This window comes from Coregonus clupeaformis, chromosome 17 (genome assembly GCF_020615455.1).
Source record: "Coregonus clupeaformis isolate EN_2021a chromosome 17, ASM2061545v1, whole genome shotgun sequence".
In the NCBI taxonomy this organism is placed as follows: domain Eukaryota; kingdom Metazoa; phylum Chordata; class Actinopteri; order Salmoniformes; family Salmonidae; genus Coregonus; species Coregonus clupeaformis.
The window spans coordinates 50,872,933-50,893,584 of record NC_059208.1 but is presented as its reverse complement, the minus strand read 5'-3'; the positions used below and the strand labels follow the sequence as shown (position 1 = coordinate 50,893,584).

At 42.5% G+C, this 20,652-nt stretch overlaps 1 protein-coding gene across 2 annotated transcripts in view; it reads left to right on the top strand.

The window, feature by feature from the left end:
• The window catches only part of LOC123492876 (adhesion G protein-coupled receptor B2-like), a 26,707-nt gene extending 7,049 nt beyond the window's left edge, over nt 1-19,658 (top strand). Inside the window, exons 1-3 of one of the 2 annotated variants that reach the window (XM_045226399.1) lie at nt 4,670-5,175; nt 7,164-7,217; nt 15,490-19,658. In XM_045226399.1, the coding sequence (XP_045082334.1) occupies nt 5,107-5,175; nt 7,164-7,217; nt 15,490-15,675 (309 nt within the window). In that variant the 5' untranslated portion in view covers nt 4,670-5,106 and the 3' untranslated portion in view covers nt 15,676-19,658. Of the gene's footprint in view, nt 1-4,669; nt 5,176-7,163; nt 7,218-15,489 lie in introns of those variants that run through there. The other variant, XM_045226398.1, reaches the window with a different exon arrangement.
• The last annotated feature ends 994 nt before the right edge of the window (nt 19,659-20,652 follow it).

Here is a 20,652-nt window from a genome sequence, read left to right as displayed (position 1 = left end):
TGAATGAATCCATTGTCAGAAACAATTATACAACAAATTGATGAACAAACCCCCAGTATAACAATCATTTTCCTTTCAGCCTACCTCACAAAAACACATCTACCACAACTGCTAACCATGATAACACTGCTAACCATGATAACACTGCTAACCATGATAACACTGCTAACCATGATAACACTGCTAACCATGATAACACTGCTAACCATGATATCACTGCTAACCATGATAACACTGCTAACCATGATAACACTGCTAACCATGATAACACTGCTAAACATGATAACACTGCTAACCATGATAACACTGCTAACCATGATAACACTGCTAACCATGATATCACTGCTAACACCCCATTTCCTTTAAACAGCCTTTATCCCCCTAAATTGCCAAATGCCCTCTTTATCCCCTACCACCTAATCCCTGACCACTGACCCTTAACCGATCCCTCACTAACCACCGAGGCCGGTGTTCAACTTCACAGGTGCCTCCTCCCCCGCCTCCAAGGCAAACCGAGCGGTCTTTAGAACGCAGAATGTCTCTGGTTTACAAAGAGAGTCAACGTAAGCATGCTAAACATTACAGAAAGAGTAGAACCCTTTAACCTCTAACCTTTCAATGACCCCTTTGGTAGAACCTGTCCTCAGTGTTAGCCCTCCCCAAAGTGACATGACTGTGTTTTAGGTGACTGTGTTTTGTTAGGTATTGCCCCCTAGTGGTGTGGTGGTGTTGTTGACATCAGTGTGGTTAGAACCCTTCTACTGTACTTCTGTTGTTGGACCGTATGAATGGTGTTGTCCTGCGTCCCAAATTGCACCCTATTCCCTATAATAGTACACAACTTTTGACCAAGGCCCATAGTACACTTACTGTACAGTTGAAGTTGGAAGTTTACATACACTTAGGTTGGAGTCATTAAAACTCGTTTTTCAACCACTCCACAAATTTCTTGTTAACAAACTATAGTTTTGGCAAGTCGGTTAAGACATCTACTTTGTGCATGACACAAGTAATTTCTACAACAATTGTTTATAGAGAGATTATTTCACTTATAATTCACTGTATCACAATTCCAGTGGCTCAGAAGTTTACATACACTAAGTTGACTGTGCCTTTAAACAGCTTGGTAAATTCCAGAAAATGATGTCATGGCTTTAGAAGCTTCTGATAGGCTAATTGATAGGCTAATTGACATCATTTGAGTCAATTGGAGGTGTACCTGTGGATGTATTTCAAGGCCTACCTTCAAACTCAGTGCCTCTTTGCTTGACATCATGGGAAAATCAAAAGAAATCAGCCAAGACCTCAGGAAAAAAAATTGTAGACCCTCACAAGTCTGGTTCATCCTTGGGAGCAATTTCCAAACGCCTGAAGGTACCATGTTCATCTGTACAAACTATAGTATGTAAGTATAAACGCCATGGGACCACGCAGCCGTCATACCGCTCAGGAAGGAGACGCGTTATGTCTCCTAGAGATGAACGTACTTTTGTGCGAAAAGTACAAATCAATCCCAGAACAACAGCAAAAGACCTTGTGAAGATGCTGGAGGAAACAGGTACAAAAGTATCTATATCCACAGTAAAACAAGTCCTATATCGACATAACCTGAAAGGCCGCTCAGGTTGATTTTGGACTGGGCATAAATCAGCAATGTTAGAAATGCAGGATGGGAGATAATGTGTGTGAACCCATACAGTTGTTGTATCCGTTTCAGTGCCCCAACCTAAATAAGACCTAAACCAATTTAAATGAAAGTGATAAACCCATCCATAATAAGCCAATGAAACAGGTTTATAGTCCCTCCATAACGGTTTTCTCCAGCCAATAAACTTACAGAGATAAAGCCAGGCACTGAAACACCATGTGATCTGTATGGGCAAGAAAAGCCTGTCATTGGTCAACGGTAAGAGAGCAAATGTGTGTGAGGAGATAATGAATGCGGCTGTCAATAGAGAATTGACCATTTTGGAAAGGTAGGGTCTGCCAATATGCTGGCCAGTGAACAGATGAGTGGATACTAGACAAATCAGACACACACACACACAAACTGACGTGAACACACGCAGTCACAAATCACACACACACACAAACTGACGTGAACACACACAGTCACAAATCACACACTCCTATTCTGTTTCCCCATCTTCTCCAATCTTGTGGCTGATGACAGCGGTGGGCTTGTGAGTGGTCTCGAGCATTACCAGACATCTATCTGCTCAGATACAATCCATCTCACAATCTCCTCATCTCTTTCTCTCTCTCTCTCTCACTCTCTCTCTCTCTCTCTCTCTCTCTCTCTCTCTCTCTCTCTCTCTCTCTCTCTCTCTCTCTTCCTCTCCCTCCCCATCTTCCTTCATCTCAGCCTGACCTGCACTACAGTAATCACTCAAATGGACCCATTCCTCTCTCACTACCCGTCATGTCTATACTGTGCTGTACGTGTGTTATCTTGTGTGCGCTAGCCCTGTGAGTTAGTGTGCTGTGGCTAGTTCCATCTGAAAGGCATTTAACTTCTAAGTGATGACGGAGATGCTAGCTGGATAGCTACTCGCTGCGGCAGGGCCCATATGGCTGCAAATGGATGGAGCCCCATTTTCAATCTATCCTCAATAATGGAGACACCACAAACGAACCTGGCAGGGGACCCTGGCTAGCGTAGGGTGGGAGAGAGCGAGAGGGGGGGTTGAGAGGGGTAGGCTGTCCTCTGAAATATGTATTTCTTTCACTCTCCTACCTCTCTTTCTCCCTCCATCTCTCTCGCTGTTATCAGGGGTTCAAAAGGTGAACAAAGACATTTGCAAGCAGTGCCCAGCCAAGCGGTGACAGATCCACTCTCAGTGTGTAATGAAGTACTGAACTCTGTGTGTGTGTGTGTTTGTGCGTACGTGCATGTTTGCGTGCATGCTCGGTCGTATGGTACGACAGTCAAGCTGATGCATATTTCATCTCTCAAATGGGCTGTGTTTCTTCCTCTCCATCTTATTTGTTGTTGTCTCTCTCTCGCTCTCTCTCTCTCCAGACACACAATGTTTCAGAGTTGTGAAGAGCTCAGTGGGGTGGACAGGAAATAAGTAGTTATACCTTATTGTGTTTTTATCCATGGTGATTTTAAATGGAGTAACTGTAGTTTTGGCACATGCCAGAGGTTCCAAAACTCTCTACAGTGCAGTTGATATGCCGTGTATATATTCGTTTTGATTATCAAAACAAATAAGATCCATGTTAACATGTCACAGACAGATATAGCCCATATGAAACTCCCTAGGATTATACCATCATGGGTGTAGGAGAAAACATCACAGACCATTTGAGGGGATTCCTTTTTGCTTTGGTTACAGTGTTATTCCAGAGTTGATCTTATTATTTGTGACTGTGTTATTGAAATGGTAGGAATAGTATTGCCATTGCAAAGGGAAATTGTGCCAATCATAGTCACAGTGCTTTAATAAGGGTGACTCAGGTTAAGCTGAGATGTCTAATGTTTAATGACAAAAGCTTATTGTTATTGAGTCAGTGAGGGCAATTTACTGCACTCCCGAACCATTAGGTCCTTTAAATAAATGTTCTGCCATTGGGCTACAATTTCCACTCTAAAGTATGCTTTCGCTCTCTCTCTTTTTCTCTCTCCTTCTCTCTCTCTCTCTCTCTCTCTCTGTCTGTCTGCTGTCTGTCTGTCTGTCTGTCTGTCTGTCTGTCTGTCTGTCTGTCTGTCTCATTCTCTTATTCTTCCTCTTCCCCTTCTCTCCATCTCATTCTCTCCTCCATTTGTTCTTAGGGCCTGACATTTCTCCTCTTTCTGTCTCCCTCTCAGTATTCCCCTCATTTCCTCATTTGTTTCCTTCTAAACTCAGCCCTCAGTGGCGCAATTGAGGCATTAATAGAATAATTAATTCCTCTCATTAGGCTGTTTTTAATTATTTCCAAGCCTCCTTCCTCTGCGCCCAGTATAAACTCATCATCTGTTTTCATCAAATTGCCCATAAAATCCATGTATTGGTGCGGTGTAGCGTAGCCTAGCGTGAGCGTAGCCTAGCGCGCTAGCTCTCCCTGGCTCTATCAGTGGGGCCTAATGAGGAGACAGTTAGCCCAAACAGAATGAAGTTAACGCTAGCTCCAATGCGCGCTAAGGGGCACTATGCTAATGCAGCTCATTTAGTGTCCTTGAACCAATTAAGAGGTGAGGTGAAAAGGGCCGAGTCGCTTGCCGGAACAGTTTATGGAGAGAGACTAGAACGTGACCCTGCATAGGACTGCAGTGGCCGTGCTATAGCGGACTGCAATGTGTGTCTGATTTCTCATTTGCTAGCAATGTGTAGCCCTTAATAGATTGTATTTGTACTGCATTCACTGGTCCCTTTGAAGACCCCTATTACAACAACACAAACCTTCTTCATTATTCCACTCGACGGTTAGTTGTACTCAGTAATTGTTTCTGAGCGTGTGTAATAGGGCCTTGGTACAGAATAATGATGGTATGATTGGTTGTGGTAATGGTAAGATATCTCTAAAAGGGTTCATCTAACTTCTCAAAATGGAGAGGGGAGCTCATGGCTTTGTATCCCTACAGGCATGTAGGATTTGTAATGAGATTTGAAAAGAGAGAGAGCGGTAAGATACAGAGAGAGACAGCGAGAGAGCGAGTGAAAGAGAGAGCGTGAGCGAGAGAGAGAGAGAGAGAGAGAGAGAGAGAGACCGAGAGAGAGAGAGAGAGAGAGAGAGAGAGATATTGTAACTTGAGTGTCCACCTGATCCGTGCTTGGTTTAGAGACCCAAAGCCCACTGTTGCCTCATCAGAACCCAGAACAATTCTACTTCCTGTATTATTACCTGATCCTCTGGTACCCACTCATCTCTGGCCTGGGCTCTGCACACTTGGCCTCGCTTGCTGTCCATTGGTCCTTCTGTTTATCTAATCATTTATCTGTCTTCTAATTCATACATGTGTTTATTTATTTCATTTACATTTTATTTTGATGCCTGTGAGTCTGTAACTGACTGGCTGTCTGTTACTGGATGGTCCGTTGTTAATTCATTGCCTCTTTTTGTTTGTTTTTGTTTGTTTTCTATGTTGTCTGGGTTGGGCTTCGTCATGCTTGGTGCTGCATGTTTCTCTGTGTTAGTTTGACTGTAGCCAGGCAGCAAGCAGAACCAAGGGCAGCCAACACAAGAAAGGTAAAATAATATCAAACACAGCCCCTCGCCTACATCCTCCCACCCCCAAAATTAACTATTCTCACCCCCCTTCATCCGCCTATAGTCCGTGCCCCTACCAGGGGTATACTTGGGGGTCTGGCTGTGCTCCATGCCATAGTAGAGTTCTCTATAGACAAATAGATAGATGATCCTAGACCGCTAAAGCTCTAGTGTATAGTGTGTGTAGGACTGTGTATCTTTTTTATCTGCACTTATTCCCCCGTCCTTTCCACCTGAACATATGTACTGGTGTAATGCTTGTAGTGAGGTCTCTGACCGCTTCCTTTGTATATTTTCTTCTCTTTGTGAACTTTGACGTGTGATGTTGCTGTGGTGTGACTTCCTGCTTGGATGACGGTGGCGGTGGTGGTGATGCTGTCGGTTTCCCTGACATCGTTTTCCTCTCTTCCTCTCTTGTTGCTTTGTGTTAGATCAGTGGGTGGTATACGAGCGTACATTAACACATACAGTGGCTTGCCAAAGTATTCACCCCCCTTGTCATTTTTTCTATTTTGTTACCTTACAACCTGGAATTAAAATTGATTTTTTGGGAGTTTGTATCATTTGATTTACGCAACATGCCTACCACTTTGAAGATGCAAAATGTTTTTTATTGTGAAACAAACAAGAAATAAGACCCAAAAAAAGAACTTGAGCGTGCATAACTTTTCTGGATAAGAGCGTCTGCTAAAATGACTAAAATGTAAAATGTAGAGGAAGGATCCCAGAAAGAGACAGACAAGATTGTATAGGAGATAGAGCTGAGGACAAGAGAGAGTTAGGGGAGTATGGAGTAAGAGAAGGAATGACAGGGGCATACAGGAAAATACCCAGTGAGAAAGAGTGAGGGATGATAGAACAAGAGGAAGAGGAGAAGACAAACGATAGAGAAAGGACAGAGAACAAGGGAGAGGGCAAAGGGCAGTGTCAAAGAAGGAGAGGGGGAGAAGGTTCGTGTTTTTAAGGTCTGAGGCGAAACAGAGAATCAGCATCACCAAGCTTTCCACCGCTTCGCTAGCTCGGTTGCCAGGTTGAGGGTCTGGATGTATGGAGGGTTGCCAGATTGGAGCCCAGTGTGGAGAGGATGGGGATGCAGAAGTTGCACAGATCTAGGATAATCTTACCCTGCCAAAATCATAAGCTTAACCATTAGGGAGGAATTGTAAAACTGACCTTAGATCAGTGTCCAGGGGCAACTTCATCCCTCTCTGATGCAGAACAGATCATCCCTCTCCTCCCCATGACCACTCTTTTTCTCTCTCTCTCTCCATTGCCTGTGACCAGGACTGTCCTAACCTTCTTCATTCTTATGATTAGATTAGGAAAGGCATAGCCTTGACTTATTTCCAACTGTTTGTGTGTTTCCTGCAGTGTGTGTCTGTGGCGTTTCACTGTGCAGGGTGTGTCTGTGGCGTTTCACTGTGCAGTGTGTGTCTGTGAAGTTTCACTGTGCAGTGTGTGTCTGTGGCGTTTCACTGTGCAGTGTGTGTCTGTGGCGTTTCACTGTGCAGTGTGTGTCTGTGGCGTTTCACTGTGCAGTGTGTGTCTGTGGCGTTTCACTGTGCAGTGTGTGTCTGTGGCGTTTCACTGTGCAGTGTGTGTCTGTGGCGTTTCACTGTGCAGTGTGTGTCTGTGGCGTTTCACTGTGCAGTGTGTGTCTGTGGCGGTTCACTGTGCAGTGTGTGTCTGTGGCGGTTCACTGTGCAGTGTGTGCGAGTGGGGGTGTTTCTCTTTTCATATGATGTGCCACAAGAGAATGGGAGAGGAGGAGTGTGAAAAGGAGAGTGAGGAAAACAGGGAATATGTCAAGTGGAAGGGCACAACACCGCTTGCCCATGGAGGTGGAATAATGATATTGTTGTTGTTGTTTCAGGGCAAAGCTGTCAGTGACTGTGATTCTCTCTCTCTCTCTCTTTCTCTCTCCTCCTTCCTCCTCTCTTTCTCCCCCTCCCATCTTATCGCAACAGAGGGAAAAGCGATGGAGCATTTCGTCTGCCGGAGGTGAAAAGAACTCTTCGAGTGTAAGTAGAAGAGAAGTGACAGGCAGGCAGAGAGGAAAGAGGGAGGGGGGAGAGGGAAGGAGAGAGAGGTGGACTGAGGCAGGCAGAGAGGAAAGAGGGATGGGGGAGAGGGAAGGAGAGAGAGGTGGACTGAGGCAGGCAGAGAGGAAAGAGGGATGGGGGAGAGGGGAGGAGAGAGAGGTGGACTGAGGCAGGCAGAGAGGAAAGAGGGATGGGGGAGAGGGAAGGAGAGAGAGGTGGACTGAGGGAGGCAGAGAGGAAAGAGGGATGGGGGAGAGGGAAGGAGAGAGAGGTGGACTGAGGGAGGCAGAGAGGATAGAGGGATGGGGAGAGGGAGGGAGAGAGAGGTGAACTGAGGGAGGCAGAGAAGAAAGAGGGATGGGGGAGAGGGAAGGAGAGAGAGGTGGACTGAGGGAGGCAGAGAGAGAGGGAGATGGAGGGAGAGGAGAGAAGCACAACTGCGTTAGCATAGTCTCCCAGGGATAAAGTTATGCTTTTTGTATTCATTTTGCCAACTGTCAGCCCGAGACGACGCAGGGAGAATTATAATCAGGCTAATTATCGCCACCTGGTGGTCAGTGTTTTCACAACAGGCAGAGTCACAACAGGCTGTGTGGACCACTGAGGAAAAACACACCGTGTGTGTGTGTGTGTGTGTGTGTGTGTGTGTGTGTGTGTGTGAGGGCGTGGGTATGTATGTGTTTTCTGTGACACAGAGAGACAAATTGAGCAGGCATAGTTAGTATTTGATTGAGAGTGGTAGATGGGAAAGACAGAATGGAGATAGTGAGAGGAGAAGGAACTGGAAGGAGAGATAGGGGACAGTGGGAGCATGTAAACGAACAGCGTGACTCTCTGCTTATATTAGCGAATATTCTTAACTCTCCACAATCCGACACACACACAGCAAGGGCTGGGCCCACGGGGTGTGACAGTGTCATCGATTTTGTCCAGATTTACTTAGAAACGCATCCAGACACACACGCATCTAATTTTCATCAGAGGGGGTAGTAGGAAGTGCCTGCCAGTGAATCCATTTAGATGTGGGAGGTGCTTTTCAAAATGTCCGCCTCAGGTTGTTGTTGGCAGTGCAATAACAACATATTACATCAGAGATAGTATAGAAGCGAGACTCTCCCTTGTGATATGGGTTGAACACTGTGGTGGTGGGATCCAGAATGAGCCTACATTACAGTCATTGGTTAAAGCCATCTAACAAGCTCCATGAGGAATTCACCTAGAGTGTGTTATCTCCCTTCCCTCTAATACAGTGGGGGAAAAAAGTATTTAGTCAGCCACCAATTGTGCAAGTTCTCCCACTTAAAAAGATGAGAGAGGCCTGTAATTTTCATCATAGGTACACGTCAACTATGACAGACAAATTGAGAAAAAAAATTCCAGAAAATTACATTGTAGGATTTTTTATGAATTCTTTTGCAAATTATGGTGGAAAATAAGTATTTGGTCACCTACAAACAAGCAAGATTTCTGGCTCTCACAGACCTGTAACTTCTTCTTTAAGAGGCTCCTCTGTCCTCCACTCGTTACCTGTATTAATGGCACCTGTTTGAACTTGTTATCAGCATAAAAGACACCTGTCCACAACCTCAAACAGTCACACTCCAAACTCCACTATGGCCAAGACCAAAGAGCTGTCAAAGGACACCAGAAACAAAATTGTAGACCTGCACCAGGCTGGGAAGACTGAATCTGCAATATGTAAGCAGCTTGGTTTGAAGAAATCAACTGTGGGAGCAATTATTAGGAAATGGAAGACATACAAGACCACTGATAATCTCCCTCGATCTGGGGCTCCACGCAAGATCTCACCCCGTGGGGTCAAAATGATCACAAGAGCGGTGAGCAAAAATCCCAGAACCACACGGGGGGACCTAGTGAATGACCTGCAGAGAGCTGGGACCAAAGTAACAAAGCCTACCATCAGTAACACACTACGCCGCCAGGGACTCAAATCCTGCAGTGCCAGACGTGTCCCCCTGCTTAAGCCAGTACATGTCCAGGCCCGTCTGAAGTTTGCTAGAGTGCATTTGGATGATCCAGAAGAGGATTGGGAGAATGTCATATGGTCAGATGAAACCAAAATATAACTTTTTGGTAAAAACTCAACTCGTCGTGTTTGGAGGACAAAGAATGCTGAGTTGCATCCAAAGAACACCATACCTACTGTGAAGCATGGGGGTAGAAACATCATGCTTTGGGGCTGTTTTTCTGCAAAGGGACCAGGACGACTGATCCGTGTAAAGGAAAGAATGAATGGGGCCATGTATCGTGAGATTTTGAGTGAAAACCTCCTTCCATCAGCAAGGGCATTGAAGATGAAATGTGGCAGGGTCTTTCAGCATGACAATGATCCCAAACACACCGGCCGGGCAACGAAGGAGTGGCTTCGTAAGAAGCATTTCAAGGTCCTGGAGTGGCCTAGCCAGTCTCCAGATCTCAACCCCATAGAAAATCTTTGGAGGGAGTTGAAAGTCTGTGTTGCCCAGCGACAGCCCCAAAACATCACTGCTCTAGAGGAGATCTGCATGGAGGAATGGGCCAAAATACCAGCAACAGTGTGTGAAAACCTTGTGAAGACTTACAGAAAACGTTTGACCGGTGTCATTGCCATCAAAGGGTATATAACAAAGTATTGAGAAACTTTTGTTATTGACCAAATACTTATTTTCCACCATAATTTGCAAATAAATTCATTAAAAATCCTACAATGTGATTTTCTGGATTATTTTTTCTCATTTTGTCTGTCATAGTTGACGTGTACCTATGATGAAAATTACAGGCCTCTCTCATCTTTTTAAGTTGGAGAACTTGCACAATTGGTGGCTGACTAAATATTTTTTTGCCCCACTGTATCTATGCTACAGAGTTCTGAGTGATTAAGTAATAAGCATCAATTAAATGGACATTCCAAATTGTTCACCCCAGGATTCTCTGACTCTCGTCCAACATAGCTACTGGCTTTCTGGGTGTGCAGGGTTTTTATTCATCCCTACAGCAACACACCTGATTCAGCTAATTACGGCGTGTTACTGTAGGGCTTTGAACTAAAGCCTGCACTCCTAGTAGCTTTTCAAGAGAGTTATTCCAGGTTAATCCATTTGGCCATTTTTGCACCCATAGAAATTGAATCATTGTAGATTATAGAAGATATATATATATATAATATTTATATGTTTTCACCCAGCATGAAACATTATAACATGAAATGCTTCGCTCTGTTCATTGCAATTCCAAGCTTAGCATTAATAATTGTGCTTGTGTGTATTTCTGGGCCAATCACTGTCCTCACAGAACGCTATGTCTCATGGCTACAACTCTTGCGTCTGTTAAATCATTATCTGTGCACGATAAGGATCCCTGATTTAAATAATAGACCTTATCTGATGCATAATGTTACTTCTGCTTCAGTCTTACTTAATCCCATAACATGAATTTCAACATGTATTTTACATACATGAAAAGCCCACCAGCAGAACGTATGCAGCGATCACAGAGCCGGCAGGCTGAGTCCGGTGAGAGCCAGGGCAGATTAATCCATCCCCGTCAACACTGATTGGGAGACAAGGGAGATGTTAGTGAGGGAGACGGCAGGTAGCGTTGACCTAAAAAAAAAGAACAAGACAAAAAGAAGGGAATGTGTTGGAGATCATGATGCTAATGGTGAACTTATGCTAGCACAGTATCTGTGTTCAGTTTGTGAGATGTTAACATTCATGTGGTGAATCAGATCCAATAATAATTTCAGAGGATTAGAAATCCAGGGCTTAAAATCAAAGGTGTCATTATGCGCTGTTGATTTGTGTTTTCTTATAAATCCACAACTAGAATCCCTCCACAGCCTCATAGAGGATCTAGATACATTTTCTAACCTCTCTGGATTACAACCAAATTATGACAAATGTACTATATTACGTGTTGGATCACTAAAAAATACAATTTTTACATTACCATGTAGTTTACCAATAAAATGGTCTGATGGTTATGTGGATATACTCGGAATACATAACCCAAAGGAAATAAATGATCTCACTCCAATACATTTTAATAGAAAGTTAGCAAAAATAGATAAGATCTTACTACCATGGAAAGGTAAATACCTGTCAATTTGTGGAAAAATCACCCTGATTAACTCTTTAGTATTATCCCAGTTTACCTATTTACTTATGGTCTTGCCTACGCCTAGCAAACAGTTTTTTAAATTATATGAGAAAAAAATATTCAATTTTATTTGGAACGGCAAGCCAGACAAAATTAAAAGGGCCTATTTATATAATGAATATGAATTCGGAGGACATAAATTATTAAATATTAAAGCATTAGACCTATCACTAAAAGCTTCAGTCATACAAAAGTTATACTTTAATCCAAACTGGTTCTCAAGCAAATTAGTAAGATTGTCTCACCCAATGTTCAAGAATGGCCTTTTTCCCTTTATTCAGATTACAACAACTCATTTTCAGTTATTTGAAAAGGAAATCATCTCCCAAATATCACTATTTCTAAAACAAGCCATAGAAAGTTGGTTGCAATTTCAATTGAATCCTCCAGAAATGACAGAACAAATAATGCAACAAATATTGTGGTTAAATTCAAATATACTAATTGACAAAAAAACTTTATTTTTTGACAGAATGTTTAAAAAAGGTATAATCTTCGTAAATGATATCATCGGTAGGACTGGTGGAGTTATGTCGCACATGCAGCTAACAAAAACATATGGAAATATCTGCTCTACCCAAAATTACAACAAAATAGTTGCAGCATTACCGCAAAAGTGGAAGAGGAAAGTGGAAGGGGGAGAAAGTAAGGAACTTGTCTGTCGGCCTTGCATTAAAGAACATAATTGGTTAAGTAAAACTGTGATAAATAAAAAAGTATATCAGTTTCACTTAAGGACCAAAGGATTGACAGCCATCCCATATAGATTGCAAAATAGTTGGGAAGAGATTTTTGACGTACCGATCCTATGGCATAGTGTTTATGAACTGACACGCAAAACGACACCGGATTCAAAAATTAGAATCTTTCAAATTAAATTAGTATATATAAAATTCTTGCTACCAATAGAATGTTATTTATATGGGGGATACAATCTTCCCAGCTCTGCAGATTTTGCTGTGAATCATTAGAATCATTAGATCATTTGTTTTGGTTCTGTCCATTTGTAGCTTGTTTTTGGACACGGATTGCAATATTTACCTGGAGCTAACCTTGCAGATAGCATTACTGGGTGATCTGAAAAGTCATAGTCAATCGATCAATAATATAATAATACTTTTAGCAAAAATGTTTATTTTTAATTCACAATCTGTAGAAGCAATGAGAATAGAAAGGTTCAGAACTTTTGTAAAACATCACAGTACGGTTGAAATATATATGGCAAATAGAAATCCTATATGGATGGTGTTAAGAGATAGACGGGAGGTATTGAATGGAGTTGAAGGATGGGACTAATAACAAATAACAACAAATAATAACAAGATAACTAATAATGTAAGCATACTGTGTCCATAATAAGTATATGGGTTGTATGTTGGGAGCTTTTGGGAAAGGGCACAGTTAGAAATATGTGGCATATAGAAGCAAACCGGATGGACATCATGAAAATGATCGGAGAGGTTGAGAGTAGAAGTAGTTCAGGAGCAAAAGCAAATAAAACAAATAAAATAGAATTATTGTAAAATTGACTGTGTCCATAAGGTGTAGATAGTAAGTATAGGCTGGAAGGAGAGGCCTGGGCATTGTTGTTCACTAATTTACCCCAAGTAGGGAAAGGTTGGTGGGGTTGAAAAGTAATAAAGGGGATTGGAAGTGATGCAGACAATTACATTGATAGAAGTTACAATCTATCTGCAATATTAAGCTGATCTACCCCCAGATTAAATATATATATATATATATATATATATACACAGTGGGGAGAACAAGTATTTGATACACTGCCGATTTTGCAGGTTTTCCTACTTACAAAGCATGTAGAGGTCTGTCATTTTTATCATCTCTTCAACTGTGAGAGACAGAATCTAAAACAAAAATCCAGAAAATCACATTGTATGATTTTTAAGTAATTAATTTGCATTTTATTGCATGACATAAGTATTTGATACATCAGAAAAGCAGAACTTAATATTTGGTACAGAAACCTTTGTTTGCAATTACAGAGATCATACATTTCCTGTAGGTCTTGACCAGGTCTGCACACACTGCAGCAGGGATTTTGGCCCACTCCTCCATACAGACCTTATCCAGATCCTTCAGGTTTCGGGGCTGTCGCTGGGCAATATGAACTTTCAGCTCCCTCCAAAGATTTTCTATTGGTTTCAGGTCTGGAGACTGGCTAGGCCACTCCAGGACCTTGAGATGCTTCTTACGGAGCCACTCCTTAGTTGCCCTGGCTGTGTGTTTCGGGTCGTTGTCATGCTGGAAGACCCAGCCACGACCCATCTTCAATGCTCTTACTGAGGGAAGGAGGTTGTTGGCCAAGATCTCGCGATACATGGCCCCATCCATCCTCCCCTCAATACGGTGCAGTCGTCCTGTCCCCTTTGCAGAAAAGCATCCCCAAAGAATGATGTTTCCACCTCAATGCTTCACGGTTGGGAGGGTGTTCTTGGGGTTGTACTCATCCTTCTTCTTCCTCCAAACATGGTGAGTGGAGTTTAGACCAAAAAGCTCTATTTTTGTCTCATCAGACCACATGACCTTCTCCCATTCCTCCTCTGGATCATCCAGATGGTCATTGGCAAACTTCAGACGGGCCTGGACATGCGCTGGCTTGAGCAGGGGGACCTTGCGTGCGCTGCAGGATTTTAATCCATGACGGCGTAGTGTGTTACTAATGGTTTTCTTTGAGACTGTGGTCCCAGCTCTCTTCAGGTCATTGACCAGGTCCTGCCATGTAGTTCTGGGCTGATCCCTCACCTTCCTCATGATCATTGATGCCCCACAAGGTGAGATCTTGCATGGAGCCCCAGACTGAGGGTGATTGACCGTCATCTTGAACTTCTTCCATTTTCTAATAATTGCGCGAACAGTTGTTGCCTTCTCACCAAGCTGCTTGCCTATTGTCCTGTAGCCCATCCCAGCCTTGTGCAGGTCTACAATTGTAACCCTGATGTCCTTACACAGCTCTCTGGTCTTGGCCATTGTGGAGAGGTTGGAGTCTGTTTGATTGAGTGTGTGGACAGGTGTCTTTTATACAGGTAACGAGTTCAAACAGGTGCAGTTAATACAGGTAATGAGTGGAGAACAGGAGGGCTTCTTAAAGAAAAACTAACAGGTCTGTGAGAGCCGGAATTCTTACTGGTTGGTAGGTGATCAAATACTTATGTCATGCAATAAAATGCAAATTAATTACTTAAAAATCATACAATGTGATTTTCTGGATTTTTGTTTTAGATTCCGTCTCTCACAGTTGAAGTGTACCTATGATAAAAATTACAGACCTCTACATGCTTTGTAAGTAGGAAAACCTGCAAAATCGGCAGTGTATCAAATACTTGTTCTCCCCACTGTATATATATATATATTCATGTGGTGTGGTCATGTGCATTTTCTTTAGTAAGGTTTATCTAGGTTGATTAATTTACATGAGCTGGTTTTACACCAGTCTGTAACGTGCCTTTCAATTCAGAAGTTGCCATACCTAGCAACACAAATGAGGTGTTTTGCTATGATAAACCATCAACGTGTCTCTGAAGAATCAATGTGTTAATGTTTCTCTAAAGAATCAATGTGTCAATGTTTCTCTGAAGAATCAATGTGTCAATGTCTCTCTGAAGAATCAATGTGTCAATGTTTCTCTAAAGAATGAACAGACACAAACACACACATACTAACGCACAACATGAAGGTCTGAAGGGTTTGTTTGGGATTTGGCAGTTATTAACAATCAGCTTGATCTGAAGTATCCCCATGAGTTTATACACAGCTGGTCTTATGGGTAGATTTAACCTGAGGCACATAGGATCAGCTTTACCATAAGGGGTTAACATGCAAACAGTGACCTTAGATCAGTGGCTATGGGCAACAGATCTAGGATCAGCTTAACCTCCCCAGATCCTAACCTTAACCATAAGGGATGCAAATCTCAAAACTGACCTTAGATCAGCTAGGCAGGTGAAGCTTCACCCTGCTCCATTGTTTAATAATAATGATAAATATGAATTTATTCTATTTAATTACACACACAAAAAAAAAGGATCTGACATTCCATGTCTCCTATGTGTGTTTGACCCTTGACCCCGTGCAGGACAAGTCGACCCCGACCCAAGACGACCAGCACTCCTGGGACAGCTTCAAGACCATGGCCCCTGAGCTGTCCATCGTGCCGGGGGAGCAGAAGGACAGGATGGAGCTGCACAACAAGACCACCTGGGACTCCTCGTCTGCCAACACACCCGACACATCCGAGGGGGACTTCCAGACTGAAGTGTGATGAGGCAGAGAAACACACACACACACACACACACACACACACACACACACACACACACACACACACACACATACATACATACATACATACATACATACAGAAACACACACACAATGAAACACAGATAACGCATATACATACTCAAACAGAAATGTACTCACACACAGAAACACTAAAACAAGTACATTCAGAATCAGAGAAACACACACACACACACATACACACACACACACAGGTTCAAGAGTAGACATACAGGTAGAGTACCCACATGAACATACATAGACAGACACACAGCACTCCTCCAAACTGCTCTTCATACCCTAAACTCTGCTCTCTAAAGGATTATATCATTTGGTTACTGCTACAGTGGACAAGGACAAAGCAAAGAAAACTGTTCTCTTCTATATTTTCAAACAGACTTTAAATGTGAGAACAGGGGCTTGAAAGATACAGGGACTGAGACATTTTTAAATGGACAAAAAAACAAACAAAAAAACTTTCTGAAAAATGATTTGGTTTTATTCACTGGAAAAAAAGGATTCTCTTTCACCTGTTTGATGATTTACAAAAAAAAAAAAAAGAATATTTCTGCACCATTCTGTTCTTTTTATAGAGAAGAAATCTCACTGATGTTTGGCACACTGTTAAACCCCGTAGGCTCCCCCCTTCATTTCACACCTTTCTCTTCTACTTGATGACGCAAGCACTCTGGTTTTCTTTTCTTTTTTTCGGAGGGGTTGGGGAGGGGGAAGTAGGGAGGTATAGAAAGGATCATTGACATGTGACATCCTCTGCTGTTGCTGAGTCTCACACTCTCGTCATCCTTTTTCAACCTCGTGTTTTTTCCTTTTTGTATTGTTATGATTTTAGTTATGATGTCCTTTCTCTTTGGTTAGATTTTTTTTTTTAGCAACAAAAACAATTTGTGGCAAAAAAACCTTCAACTGAGTTTCAGTTGTTGTCTCATTGTCTATCTCTTATATGAAAGTCGTCTTTTATTTTGAGTTTCCGTTCGTACTTGTGCTGCCTTTTCCATGTGGAATTTTAAAGAGTGATTTATAACACATCTGTGATACCTGAGCTTGCTTTCTGAGGTAACATGTTCTCAATGGTACACCTGTGGGAATTGAGCGAAGGGTATCATCCAGATTCACACACATTTCCATCGCTCAGTTCAGTAAAAAAAGTGTTTCAAGGTCTTGAAACATTTGAATCAATTACAGACATAATCAACCAAAGCTGTCTTTCTGTCAGGAGAGTGTAGCCTATCTGAAAGTGTTGCTGTAGTTTTTCCCTTACCTCCTCCATATGGATCCCAGGTCTTGTTATAAGTGTATTTCAATTCTTCTTACTCCCACTGCTTTAGGTGCTGTATCGATCACTGTGCCATGCATCTGCTCTCAGCCCCTCAAGAAAACAGGGAAATAAAAGTAATCTATAGTTTCAGATGTAAGGACCCGAGGTGCTTTTGCTACTCAGCTTGTCCGTAGTTGTCTCTGTTGTGAATGAAAGAGTGGATGCAAAACAAGGAGTAGATAGATAGTTAGGATAACTCAACCCAAACATTCCACTTTGGTCAGAAACGCCGAAAGTGCTTTTGTGGAAAATGCAGACAGATGTGAAATCAAAGTATATCCCCAAACATTTTCATTGTATTGCTCTCTCTCTCTCTCTCTCTCTCTCTCTCTCTCTCTCTCTCTCTCTCTCTCTCTCTCTCTCTCTCTCTCTCTCTCTCTCTCTCTCTCTCTCTCTCTCTCTCTCTCTCTCTCTCTCGCTCTCATTCCTCAGTCTCCCTGGATCATGAAATCTTCATGTAACAGTGGAGTCCATTCTATCAGCTCTCACTCACACACAGCTCGAGGAGTCACAGGCAAGTCCTGAGCTGAATAAACCATAGGAGTGTAAGCAGAAGAGATGGTGAGGAGATGAGAGAGAGAGACTAGAATGAAATGGAGGAGAGAACAGAGAAAGAGATGTGAGGGAGACATAAGAAGAGCTAGAGATGATAGAGGGAGTAAAATGGGATAGAGAGAGAGATAAAAAAAGAGAGATTTCCTATTTTGTGCACAACATATGGCCCTGATCAATAGCAGTGCACTAAATAGATAATGGAGTGCCGTTTGGGAGGCAGACAAATAACTTTTGAGTTGACTATATAAAGTTAACTTTTACATTCCATAGCCAAAATTGAAAACATCACACACTAAAAAACACCCACTCCTGACTAGTTTGTATAGCTACACTATTATAAAAAAAGGTGCTATCTAGAACCTTAAAGGGTTCTTCGGCTGTCCCCATAGGATAACCCTTTGAAGAACCCTTTTTGGTTGCAGGTAGAATCATAAGGGCTTATACCTGGAACCAAAAAGGGTTCTCCTGTGGGGACAGACAAATAACCTTTTAGGAACTCTTTTTTCTAGGAATCAATAGCACCCATCCACTAATTCACTATACTCTTGACTCTCCACTCCCTTCACTAAGTACTGAGAGTTGGTTGGAGAGATGAGGTGATGTTGGTGGTGTTCCTGCAGGGCACATCTCCAGGGTTAGTCCTTACGTCTCCTTAGCAGATTTGCAATACCTCCCAATTAGACGAGAGAGAGAGAGAGAGAGAGAGAGAGAGAGAGAGAGAGAGAGAGAGAGAGAGAGAGAGAGAGAGAGAGAGAGAGAAAAAAATACAGTGAGAGAGGAATACAGTGAGAGAGGAATACAGTGAGAGAAAAGAGAATGATATAAAATCAGTGAGAGAAATAATTATAGAAAGAGAGAACTAGAGATGGTGCGCAGCGGTGAGCTCTAACAGTAATTATCCAGGGGAATGTCCTGACATTTGTCCTGACATTTTCCGAGGCGGCCCTCAAACCATCTGTGTAAAGATTCCTAATGGTACAGCGTGGAACACACACGCAGATGGCAAGACAAGAGAGCATGCCTCTCTAACCTTTACCGCTAATCAGCTGATATGCAGATCTAGTAGGACAAAGTCACCCCAGACGCTGATCTAAGGTCAGTTTTGCATTCCCCCTCCCTAATGGTTTGACTTGGGGATGTGGGCAGGGTAAACTGATCCCAGATCATGTTCTAAGGGCTACTTATCTCTGACTCATCATACAACTGTGAAGGGAAGGTTTATGATAGGTACTCATGAGACTGTAGAATCACCTTAGGTCTCTGACACAGAGTAACGGCTGATGGTATCCTAATCCTCGTTCTATCCTAATCTTAATCCCAAATGCCACAAGCAGGTTGATAAATACCACACTAGAGAGACAGGTAAGTGAGAGAGTGGGAATACAACTTCCTGAATCCTCAACATCACTAGTGTTTAAATTGGTCCATGATCATGTGACTGTGCCTAAATCTGCTTCATTCCATCAATCAGTGTCCACTTCCTTGGTGATCACCTCTGATCTTTTCTGGGATACCAGAATCCCCATCTGATTGATACAGAAGTTAACTTCTCTAACTCTAAAGCAATGTTTTCAGAAAGTTTCAAAACCGCCTTCTTGTTGTGTTAGTTTGTTGAGCATGGGCTTTTGAAAAGTTTCAGACTATGACTATACAATCTGTCAATGAGAACTTCAATCATGAAACTTCGAAACCGTGAATCCTGTAAAGATTTAGTGAATTGCACAGATGAGGTATTGAAAGCAGTGTGATGGAAATGTATCTTCAGAGTGTGTGGTTCGATGCAAGAATATGATGCATTTGCTCTAGATAAATGAGAGTTTGATAAGTGCAAGAAAGATAACATTTGATCTTGGACTACATGGGTTACCCTCCAACCGACCATGCTTGAGATGTTGACCTAGCTACCCATAAAACCATCAAAGCTCTCCCACTGGTGTTACAAAATTGCTGAAAAAGAAAGTCCCTCCTTGCTTTTCCTCCCTGATTTATGTTTTTTATACATAAGATTGTACAAAGTAGTCCTCTGTTTTCATAGAGTGTCTTTTTTATATGAAAATAAATTTTCAAATTGATTCAAGTGTGTCATGTTGATACCAGTGTGTTTGTGCTCTCTTGTCAGATAACTACTGTAGCCTGGATACCAGTGTGTTTGTGCTCTCTTGTCAGAGAACTACTGTAGCCTGGATACCAGTGTGTTTGTGCTCTCTTGTCAGAGAACTACTGTAGCCTGGATACCAGTGTGTTTGTGCTCTCTTGTCAGAGAACTACTGTAGCCTGGATACCAGTGTGTTTGTGCTCTCTTGTCAGATAACTACTGTAGCCTGGATACCAGTGTGTTTGTGCTCTCTTGTCAGGGCCGGGTACGACTGATATGCTGTAGTTCGAGGTCCACAACATCAGCACACACAAGGCAATGAATTTCAATAAATGCAATCCACTTCACTGAACAGTTTATTTCAATGAAAGTACTGTATACTGGGCATGAGGTTCAAGTCGGTGTTACAGTGTTGGATATGCACTTTAAGGAATTGTCATGCCAAATGTTGGAGTTGGCAAGATAGCAGAAAAGATCTGGGACCAGGCTAGAAAGATCTGGGACCAGGCTAGAAACACTGCATATTACACTTCCAATTGTCACTTGATTGACACGGTCATTTTTATGAAAGTGACAACAAACAAAGTGACAACAAACAAAGTGAAATAGTTTTGTTCAGGGATACTCTGTGGACTTGTGTTTGTGCAGCGCTACTGATCCGAGTGAGAGCATACGACACAGTGCACACTCCTCATACACCCATCGCCTGCTTCCAGAGGCTTGTGGGTAATGAAGTGAGAGCGCAGACGGGTCTGCCCATGTGGCGGCCATACATCACCTCAGGGAGGCCACTCTGAGAGACAAGAGTGGAAGGACTAAAAGGAGGACTAAAAGGAGGACTAGATGGAGGACCAAAAGGAGGACTAAAAGGAGGACTAAAAGGAGGACTAGATGGAGGACTAAAAGGAGGACTAAAAGGAGGACTAAAAGGAGGACTAGATGTGAAGGAGAGATCAAAGAGAAAGAGAGAG